Source organism: Anarhichas minor, unplaced genomic scaffold, assembly GCF_050575085.1.
Source record: "Anarhichas minor isolate MPS153535 unplaced genomic scaffold, ASM5057508v1 ptg000149l, whole genome shotgun sequence".
In the NCBI taxonomy this organism is placed as follows: domain Eukaryota; kingdom Metazoa; phylum Chordata; class Actinopteri; order Perciformes; family Anarhichadidae; genus Anarhichas; species Anarhichas minor.
In genome coordinates, this window is record NW_027466595.1 from 98,496 (window position 1) to 110,000 (window position 11,505).

The 11,505-nt window shown below is 37.9% G+C and overlaps 1 protein-coding gene across 1 annotated transcript in view; it reads left to right on the forward strand.

Annotated features, from left to right (window-relative positions):
- Positions 1–416: 416 nt before the first annotated feature.
- LOC142943658 (zinc finger protein GLIS2-like) overlaps positions 417–11,505 on the forward strand; it is an 11,914-nt gene continuing 825 nt past the window's right edge. Inside the window, exons 1-5 of the mRNA XM_076085306.1 lie at positions 417–563; positions 2,416–2,609; positions 7,075–7,260; positions 8,279–8,412; positions 9,553–9,671. Of these exons, the coding sequence (XP_075941421.1) occupies positions 425–563; positions 2,416–2,609; positions 7,075–7,260; positions 8,279–8,412; positions 9,553–9,671 (772 nt within the window). The 5' untranslated portion in view covers positions 417–424. The remainder of the gene's footprint in view (positions 564–2,415; positions 2,610–7,074; positions 7,261–8,278; positions 8,413–9,552; positions 9,672–11,505) is intronic.

Sequence of the window (11,505 nt, forward strand, 5' to 3'; positions counted from 1 at the left end):
GTTTCCACAACGCTTCTCTGAGGAACCATCATTATAAAGGGAGGGTTGGTGCGTGTGCATGTGACTGAATGTGCACGTGGAGGCTTCAGCAACACTGTTTGTACGTCTGAACTCCTTTACATGCAACTGTTCTTCACTACGTCAAAGCATCCTGGTAGTTGGTCCTCTGCCTGTCAGACGCTGCTCTGGGTCAAAAGGACCCTGACTTTCTCCCTCACTAGCTCCCTACCTTTCTCCTTCACCAACTCCTTCACTAGCTCCTTCATTCGCTATCTCACTCATCCCTGACTTCCTCCTTCACTCGCTCTGAAGGTCCTGTAAGAGAAGAAGTCTCTCTCTCCTGGACATACCGATGACTCTAAACAAGGTCTCTTAATAACAGTTCTTTCCCGTCTCCTCAGGTGAGCAGCAGCCACCTGCAGCCATGCTGTCATTGGACGAGCCGCTGGACTTGAAGCTCCCCGTCAGAAAGAGGGCGTGTCCTTCGTCTATCTCCGCCCCTTTCTGCATCACACGACCTCGCCTGCTGTGCTCCACATTCCCGTCTCCTCCCTCCTCACCAGGTAAGAGTGAACCAGGTGAACTGACAAATGTCTCCTCAGTAGTCACTTCACTGATCTGAAATAAAATATTGTATTTTTATTATCATTATTACATTTAATGATGTATAATAATGTGCTGATTACATCTCCTTCAAACTACTGGATTTATTCTAGTTTATCACCAAAACTACATTTTACAGATGACATGTGAACACATCATGATAACGTTATAATGTACCTTAAGCCAGTACTCATGTTCACTGAGCAGAGCCTGAAGGCATCATAGTGTAACTGAAGTGAACCTCCGTTGGTTAGCCGTTAGCGGTGCTGCTAACGTTACTAGCTCTCCTCTGATTGGTTTAAACACTGATTGGTTGTTTTCAATGAAACGTGATCAGAGATCAGAGACTAGAAACACATGTTACCTATAGTAACTACAATTCAACTTTGCTTATGATTATTAAATGACTGCATTCTATTGGAAGGTTTTACTTCGGTGTGACAAATGCAGAGGCGGGCCGTGCATTTTATACCTGGGCCTTCACTGCTGTCCTGCAGCTGAAACACAGCTACAGTTATTATTTGTTTCGTGTAAAAATGAAGCCAACATCTGTAGATAGAGTGCGTCTCATCTCTGCTCTGACTGCAGCGCGAGGCTTCTGTGGGCGGCGGCGGAGCGGCTCACGGCAGCACCCGCTGCTCGTTCACGACAGTGCAGAACATACGTGCTTTAACGTTAAAACACCAGAAAATTCTCCAACAACACCAGAACAAGTCAATAGATTTGTCGCTAGTAGCTTTTGACAAAGAAAAGTCTCCATGAGGGTTTGGAGGAAAGTCACCAGATTTAGTGAGAAAATCGCCAAGTTGCCAACACTGGCACCAACTAAATATGTCCCCAGAGCAACATTGGACGTAACAATAGTTCCTATCACATATTAAACCAAACAAAAATCTTCATTAAAAACAAGTTGTACAAATAATAATTGAAAAGTTAACGATTAGCGAGTTAAAATCGCTGTTTTTGTAAATCGGCGAAGAGAATATTCATTTAATTTTTTTAATTTTCATTTAACGCTAACAAATTAGAATATACACAAGCATATTAAAGCTACTGCAGATGTAAAAACAAAAGCAGTTCACTTACCAGAGCTGCTGTTCACTATTTAAAGACAAAGTCCATCCTCCTTTCTTTGTTAACAAAGAGTTTAATCTCACGGTTGTTCAGTACATCCGTGTGTTTTAGTTCCAGTAAGAAGTCCTTCTGGATTCATGGTCGCCAGTGAAGACAGTCGAGCCTCCCCAGTTGTATTTCTTGAATACGTTTTAATGTGTTTGAGGCTGAAGATGTCCACTCAGAGGCAGCAGATATTGGGATTGTCACCGCCCAACATGTCACGCTAGCCCACTGACCAATCACGTACTTGTAGGCCAGCTAGCAGCTCTGACACGTCAAAGAATACGCCCAACATGTCAAACTAAAGATCTGATTGGTTGAACACTATGACAATCAACAATATCGTCTCCATTCACTTAAACTGCACATGGATGCACTTGTGAGTCTGCAGGCCTCTGCCTCTGTTCTTACCTAGAGACACAGAGGTGAGATCTGATTGGATAAAAGCTCCACTTAAAACAAGCTGCACTGGAAGCAGAGCAACTGAGGAAGACAGGAGCTGTGCAATGAGAACATAAGATAATGGGGAAAATATTTTATAAATTATAATACATGTAGTGTATTTAAGAAAAATTATGAAATTATAAAATAAATATAACTTTGTGATTCTGTTTAGGCCAGCAGAGAAGGCCTTGCTGGCCCTGACGGCCCACCACTGGACAAATGTAACTTCATCTTGTTTTAACTCCGATCCAGAGTCCCAGTCCTCCCGTCATGAACGACCCGGGTCCTGCTTCAGTCCTCCAGCCATGGACCTCAGCCTGTCACCTTCCTCCCGCCATGTCTCCTCCCTCTCCCCGTCTCCTTCCTCCCCCGCCTCCCCCTTTCCTTCCTCCCCCATGGAGTCCCCTCGCAGCATCAGCAGCCCTCAGCCACATCTCTTCTCATGGGTGAGTAACGTGAACGTATTCTGTGATGCGTCTTGGAACACATCCGCCTGACCATATCTGATATGGACAGAAGTCAACCTCTGGTTCTTCATGTGTTAAAGCTGCATTCTCTCTAGTGTCCACCAGGGGGCGACTCCTCTGGTTGTATAGAAGTCTATGAGAAAATGACTCTACTTCTCTCTTGATTTATTACCTCAGTAAACATTGTAAACATGAGTTTATGGTCTCAATCTCTAGTTTCAAGTCTTCTTCAATACAGCATGATGTTCATTTAGTACATTATAGTCCATTTAGAGTCAAACAGACCATAAAGCAGGGGATGCTTTAGGGCGGGGCTACACGGTGATTCCTCATGTGAAACGAGAAATCAATGTTGAGTTATTTATCACGTAACTTGTGTACTTCATTTGTCTAAACTTAACTAAGTACTTTAGTTGTCTAAACCTAACTAAGTAGTTTAGTTTTCTAAACCTAACTAAGTAGTTTAGTTGTTTAAACTTAACTAAGTACTTTAGTTGTCTAAACCTAACTAAGTAGTTTAGTTTTCTAAACCTAACTAAGTAGTTTAGTTTTCTAAACCTAACTAAGTAGTTTAGTTGTTTAAACTTAACTAAGTACTTTAGTTGTCTAAACCTAACTAAGTAGTTTTGTTTTCTAAACCTAACTAAGTAGTTTAGTTTTCTAAACCTAACTAAGTAGTTTAGTTGTCTAAACCTAACTAAGTAGTGTTGTTGTCTAAACCTAACTAAGTAGTTTAGTTGTCTAAACCTAACTAAGTAGTTTGTTGTCTAAACCTAACTAAGTCATTTTGTTGTCTAAACCTAACTAAGTAGTGTTGTTGTCTAAACCTAACTAAGTAGTTTGTTGTCTAAACCTAACTAAGTAGTTTGTTGTCTAAACCTAACTAAGTAGTGTTGTTGTCTAAACCTAACTAAGTAGCTTGTTGTCTAAACCTAACTAAGTAGTTTAGTTGTCTAAACCTAACTAAGTAGTTTAGTTGTCTAAACCTAACTAAGTAGTGTTGTTGTTTAACCTAACTAAGTAGTTTAGTCGTCTAAACCTAACTAAGTAGTTTAGTTGTCTAAACCTAACTAAGTAGTTTAGTTGTCTAAACCTAACTAAGTAGTTTAGTTGTCTAAACCTAACTAAGTAGTGTTGTTGTCTAAACCTAACTAACTAGCTTAGTTGTCTAAACCTAACTAAGTAGTGTTGTTGTCTAAACCTAACTAAGTAGCTTGTTGTGTAAACCTAACTAAGTAGTGTTGTTGTCTAAACCTAACTAAGTAGTTTGTTGTCTAAACCGAACTAAGTAGTTTGGTTGTCGAAACCTAACTAAGTAGTTTGTTGTCTAAACCGAACTAAGTAGTTTGGTTGTCGAAACCTAACTAAGTAGTTTAGTTGTCTAAACCTAACTAAGTAGTTTTGTTGTCTAAACCTAACTAAGTAGTGTTGTTATCTAAACCAAACTAAGTAGTTTCGTTGTCTAAACCTAACTAAGTAGTTTAGTTGTCTAAACCTAACTAAGTAGTTTGGTTGTCTAAACCAAACTAAGTAGTGTTGTTGTCTAAACCTAACTAAGTAGTTTGTTGTCTAAACCGAACTAAGTAGTTTGGTTGTCTAAACCAAACTAAGTAGTGTTGTTGTCTAAACCTAACTAAGTAGTTTGTTGTCTAAACCGAACTAAGTAGTTTGGTTGTCTAAACCAAACTAAGTAGTGTTGTTGTCTAAACCTAACTAAGTAGTTTGGTTGTCTAAACCAAACTAAGTAGTATTGTTGTCTAAACCTAACTAAGTAGTTTGGTTGTCTAAACCTAACTAAGTAGTTTAGTTGTCTAAACCTAACTAAGTAGTTTAGTCGCCTAAACCTAACTAAGTAGTTTAGTCGTCTAAACCTAACTAAGTAGTTTAGTTGTCTAAACCTAACTAAGTATTTTAGTTATCGAAACCTAACTAAGTAGTGTTGTTGTCTAAACCTAACTAAGTAGTTTGTTGTCGAAACCTAACTAAGTAGTTTAGTTGTCTAAACCTAACTAAGTAGTTTTGTTGTCTAAACCTAACTAAGTAGTTTGGTTGTCTAAATCTAACTAAGTAGTTTGGTTGTCTAAACCAAACTAAGTAGTTTGGTTGTCTAAACCAAACTAAGTAGTGTTGTTGTCTAACCTAACTAAGTAGTTTGTTGTCTAAACCGAACTAAGTAGTTTGGTTGTCTAAACCTAACTAAGTAGTGTTGTTGTCTAAACCTAACTAAGTAGTTTGTTGTCTAAACCGAACTAAATAGTTTGGTTGTCTAAACCAAACTAAGTAGTGTTGTTGTCTAAACCTAACTAAGTAGTTTGGTTGTCTAAACCTAACTAAGTAGTTTAGTCGTCTAAACCTAACTAAGTAGTTTAGTCGTCTAAACCTAACTAAGTAGTGTTGTTGTCTAAACCTAACTAACTAGTTTAGTTGTCTAAACCTAACTAAGTAGTGTTGTTGTCTAAGCCTAACTAAGTAGTTTAGTTGTCTAAACCTAACTAAGTATTTTAGTTATCGAAACCTAACTAAGTAGTGTTGTTGTCTAAACCTAACTAAGTAGTTTGTTGTCTAAACCTAACTAAGTAGTTTGTTGTCTAAACCTAACTAAGTAGCTTGTTGTGTAAACCTAACTAAGTAGTTTAGTTGTCTAAACCTAACTAAGTAGTTTAGTTGTATTAACCTAACTAAGTAGTGTTGTTGTCTAAACCTAACTAAGTAGTGTTGTTATCTAAACCTAACTAAGTAGTGTTGTTGTCTAAACCTAACTAAGTAGTGTTGTTATCTAAACCTAACTAAGTAGTTTAGTTGTCTAAACCTAACTAAGTAGTTTAGTTGTCTAAACCTAACTTAGTAGTTTTGTTGTCTAAACCTAACTAAGTAGTTTAGTTGTCTAAACCTAACTAAGTAGTGTTTTTGTCTAAACCTAACTAAGTAGTTTAGTTGTCTAAACCTAACTAAGTAGTGTTTTTGTCTAAACCTAACTAAGTAGTGTTGTTATCTAAACCTAACTAAGTAGTTTAGTTATCTAAACCTAACTAAGTAGTGTTGTTATCTAAACCTAACTAAGTAGTTTAGTTGTCTAAACCTAACTAAGTAGTTTAGTTGTCTAAACCTAACTTAGTAGTTTTGTTGTCTAAACCTAACTAAGTAGTTTAGTTGTCTAAACCTAACTAAGTAGTGTTTTTGTCTAAACCTAACTAAGTAGTTTAGTTGTCTAAACCTAACTAAGTAGTGTTTTTGTCTAAACCTAACTAAGTAGTGTTGTTATCTAAACCTAACTAAGTAGTTTGGTTGTCTAAACCTAACTAAGTAGTGTTGTTGTCTAAACCTAACTAAGTAGTTTGTTGTCTAAACCGAACTAAGTAGTTTGGTTGTCTAAACCAAACTAAGTAGTGTTGTTGTCTAAACCTAACTAAGTAGTTTGGTTGTCTAAACCTAACTAAGTAGTTTAGTCGTCTAAACCTAACTAAGTAGTTTAGTCGTCTAAACCTAACTAAGTAGTGTTGTTGTCTAAACCTAACTAACTAGTTTAGTTGTCTAAACCTAACTAAGTAGTGTTGTTGTCTCAGCCTAACTAAGTAGTTTAGTTGTCTAAACCTAACTAAGTATTTTAGTTATCGAAACCTAACTAAGTAGTGTTGTTGTCTAAACCTAACTAAGTAGTTTGTTGTCTAAACCTAACTAAGTAGTTTGTTGTCTAAACCTAACTAAGTAGCTTGTTGTGTAAACCTAACTAAGTAGTTTAGTTGTCTAAACCTAACTAAGTAGTTTAGTTGTCTAAACCTAACTAAGTAGTTTAGTTGTCTAAACCTAACTAAGTAGTGTTGTTGTCTAAACCTAACTAAGTAGTGTTGTTATCTAAACCTAACTAAGTAGTGTTGTTGTCTAAACCTAACTAAGTAGTGTTGTTATCTAAACCTAACTAAGTAGTTTAGTTGTCTAAACCTAACTAAGTAGTTTAGTTGTCTAAACCTAACTTAGTAGTTTTGTTGTCTAAACCTAACTAAGTAGTTTAGTTGTCTAAACCTAACTAAGTAGTGTTTTTGTCTAAACCTAACTAAGTAGTTTAGTTGTCTAAACCTAACTAAGTAGTGTTTTTGTCTAAACCTAACTAAGTAGTGTTGTTATCTAAACCTAACTAAGTAGTTTAGTTATCTAAACCTCACTAAGTAGTGTTGTTGTCTAAACCTAACTAACTAGTTTAGTTGTCTAAACCTAACTAAGTAGTGTTGTTGTCTAAACCTAACTAAGTAGTTTAGTTGTCTTAACCTAACTAAGTAGTTTAGTTATCTAAACCTAACTAAGTAGTGTTGTTGTCTAAACCTAACTAAGTAGTTTGTTGTCTAAACCTAACTACATTTTGTTGTCTAGGAGTTGTTGTCTTCATAAGAAGCGTTGAATGAGGATATGTGGTTAACCGTACCTTCCTCTTCATCCTCCTCTCTTTCAGGAGCTGGCTCGTCATCGCGGTCTAGAGGGCGGAGCTTCACCGCAGGGTTATCCGTTTTATCTGCCGATTGGAAGTCCGCCGAAGGCGTACAGCTTCCCCTCCTCCGTGTTCATTGGTCAGAATGGAGACAAGCAAACATCACCAGAACCCTCATTGGACGGTCAGCTGGCCTGCCGTTGGATGAAGGTGAATATACAAAAATCACGTGACTTCACGTTAGTCTATAAAGGAACTCCACCACGGTCACGTGACTTCACGTTAGTCTATAAAGGAACTCCACCACGGTCACGCGACTTCACGTTAGTCTATAAAGGAACTCCACCGCGGTCATGCGACTTCACGTTTCCACCAATAAGATAAAGGAGGACTAGTGTTCTAGTGAGGATGTTTAGTCGTCTCATTTAGACACTTTTTAGGATTCACCAGAGGGGCGTTCACTGACATGTTTTATATCAGACAACTAAACGCTGGTGCTACAGAGATCTGATTTCAGACATCTGAACAGAAACACATTAAAAACATCAATAATTGAGAAGAGCAGTCTCACTTCATAATGGTCTCAGTCGTTGATTCATAATCAGATGCATTCAATTTGTCCTGGAAGAACATCAGAGAGAAGAAGACTGCAGTTATTTCTCTGACCACTAGGTGACGCCAAGAACCACATCATTATTACTGCCAGTCACAGAAAACAGAAGAGAAAAACTAAAAACTGGTTCTGAAATGATTATTGGACACTCAACCAATCATTGTATTAATCCAGCAAGAAAATAACACATACATTTGTGTGTTGTTGAATATAAAATGTGAAGATTTGCTTCTAAAAATGTAATATTTTGGGGATCGTATAAAAATGATTTATTATTATTTTAAATACTAAACGATTAACTATTACAAAGTGTTTCACAAAATAGAAGTCACGCAGCACAGAATTAGACGAATGGTATGTAAGTTTAATTAAGTTGTTATTATTACAGAAGTCAACAAGAAAAGTTGCTGAATCACTGAACAAGGATTCAAAATGGTTTAAAATGGTTTAATGTATACCTCATTTTTTGATTAGATTAATTAAGATTTGATGAACGTAAAATAAAAAATAAAAATCAATTAGTGGAGTGGAAGCATTTAAATCCAAAGGAAACCCGGTAAATCGAGGATGTGAAGTGACATAAATAACTAAATGAAGTTTAAATCTGTCCTCTAGTGCCACCTGTTGTTCGATTCGCTGCAGGACCTGGTGGACCACATCAACGACCTCCACGTCAAGCCTGAAAAGGATTGTGGGTACTGCTGCCGGTGGGACGGCTGTGCTCGAAATGGCCGGGGGTTCAATGCCAGGTATAATCTGACTTTATGACTCCAGGTATCCTGTTGATGGGGGAGGAGCTCCCTCAGGGACGGGTTCAGAAGTTTGAAGTATTGATTGTTTAAAAAAATTAAAAAATGCTCATCAATCACAAATACAGGAGTAATAATTGTTAGTAAATTATTGTTGATTATTCATTTTTTTAATTTACTGAAACATTTTGTTATTTGTTTATAAAATAATCCAGCACTCAAAATCATGTGTGGAAATATATTTAAATAGAATTATTTTACAAATAATAATAATATTTATATTAATAATAATATTAATAATAATAATAATAGCAACAATAATCGGTGAGGTTCAAGAGGTTTAATTCTATTTATCAGCATGTATCAACTTCTAGGGAGGAATGGAAGCCCAGAGGGGACTTTATTACAATTAAAATGTAAATTTGAAAATGTAATTCCACAATAGCACTGCAATTTTCCACGTGAATGTGTTATTTGAGTAAAAAATGCAAATGCATAATCTAATTTCTTTTTTCCAATTCAACGTTTTATTACCATATGAGAATAAAAAACGGATTATTACATTTTCAGTTTTTATTTTAATAAAGTCCCCTTTGGGCCTCCATATCCTGGTCCTACAATCCCTCTGTTCATAAAGTTTTACATAAACCAGTACACGGATGACTTAATGCGCCATGTGTCAGGTTTGAAAATCAAATAATTTTCCAAAGGAAGGAAAAAGTGAGACGAACTGAAAGAATGTATGCAAATTGTATATATTGAAATCTAGTCCAATGCTACACACAAAAGATGCAATCATCCCTTTGACTTATTCGGTGCTATAAGTGAGAATGTGAAGAGTTCATATATTCACATTGCTGTAGGTTATTTCCCTTTTATTGGTATTTATGCCGTCTTTTTTAAAATCCTACCTCATTTTAATTTATCAATCAATAACATAACTTTGTTGCTTCTTTGACTGTTGAGCTGCTGTATAGTGGACCAGAGCAACATAGAAGTCCTGTCCTCTCCTGGTTCACAGATTCTGTGTTGTGTTCCAGTTCTAGCAGCATTATGAAAGAACTGCTTCTGACATCTCCAGAGGGAGATAACGAACACTTCAAAAGCCGACGTAAACAGAATGTGTTTGATGTTTGTCAGGTATAAAATGCTGATTCATATCCGCACACACACCAATGAGAAGCCGCACCACTGCCCCACCTGTAGCAAGAGCTTCTCCCGACTGGAGAACCTGAAGATACACACCCGCTCACACACAGGTGAGTTCACAAGGACACGTTCTATGTTCTGATTATTGATTATCAACTAAACATCATGAAAAGAACCAAACAAACAGTTGATCCTATTATAGGTATAGAGTTGGTCATGATGAGAAACAAGCAAGAGTACTCTAGACTTAGGTAGACAGGTAGGCAGATAGGCAGGTAGGCAGCCAGGTAGGTAGACAGGTAAGTAGGTAGGTAGGTAGGCAGCTAGAGAGGTAGATAGGTAGTTAGACAGGCAGGTAGTTAGGTAGGTAGACGGGTTGGTAGGTAGACAGATAGGGTAGGTAGGTACAGACCATATTAGCTGAATCACAGTTCATCACCTCACATGTTGGGGATATCGATAACAGCGGACATTTAGGTGACATTTAGGAGACATTTAGGAGGAGGAGCTTCAGAGGAATCGTGTTTCCTCTGTTGACGTAGATGACGTAGAGTCATGATGTCGGCCAAACCTGATGACGTCACTATGACATCACCCGGGTTAATTTCTCAGATGTTACAAAGCCCAACCTGATTCTAACGTGTGAAGTCGGTGCGCCGAGAAGCCTACCGTCACTTATTATTGAACAAAAGCATCTCTCTTCACTCTTTTATGTCTTTTGTGTGAAGGTTCCTACACAGATAAACTAGCCTGGCTTTTTGTTGCTGACAAAGACTTTATTTTGGTATTGTGACCGTGTCATGAACCCAGAGGCGGGAAAACCCGACTCATATTATGTGTTGTGTTTGATTCCCTCCGGTGCTGCCGGGCTCAGTTCACGGCTTCTCTTCTTCACTGCTTATTAGCTTTCTGCAGCTTTTATCAGCACTTTCACTACATTTGGTTTTAAGAGCAAGCACAATGACTTGTGGTGAGTTCACGTGTTGGAGGAATCATCAGCCTTTCAGCCATGTTATTAGCACGGTTCTTGGGTATGACAATGTCCGTCCGTCTGTCTCTCGGTTGGTCCAGAAAAATACTGGAACTTTAAAAAGATGTAAGAGTGGAAACCTGGGTCTTGGCTTAGAAAGTAGGAGACAGTAATGTTCTTTATCCTTAAAGGGACACGAGGAACCACAGAGTGGAAGCTGTTTACACTGATATTTTAAAACAGGTAGGTAGGTAGACAGGGAGGTAGACAGGGAGGTAGACAGGGAGGTAGACAGGGAGGTAGACAGGGAGGTAGACAGGGAGGTAGACAGGGAGGTAGACAGGTAGGTAGACAGGGAGGTAGACAGGGAGAAAAATACTATTTCATGTAACTTTTGTTGGAAAAAGGCTCAAAACATAAGAAGTAACTTTGTATAATAGTATAATAACTTTGTATCTATAGAACAGGACCTGCTGGTGTTAAGCTAACGTTCCACACCCATTCAGTCACACAGTGAACAAACACACATCTACACCGTGTCGTACCTTTTGATTTATGACAACGTTAGAGTTCTTGTGAAATGTGACCACGGTGAGTGTTCGACACATTTCAGCTCAGAGAACAAAAAGGTGATTCTCCACCGTCGTCACAGGGCGTGACACCAGTGAGCCAACGAAGGGTTTAGAACTCAAACAAAGACAGTGAGGGTGTCACATGTCACATGTGACACCCTCACTCTCTCTGTTTGTGACATGTGACACCCTCACTCTCTTTCTATCTTTCCATAACAGGCACTAAAAGCTGGACTCATGTTGAGCTTTTATGAATACATATATTTCTCTGTTCACGCCTTGTAATCTTTGGTGTGGTACCAACTTGCTGCTTTAAAGTGAAGACGGGTTCGTTCTTTAGGCATCTGAGACTAACGAGGCGTTAAATGTTTACACTGAGAGAAGAATCCATTTTGTCCTGAT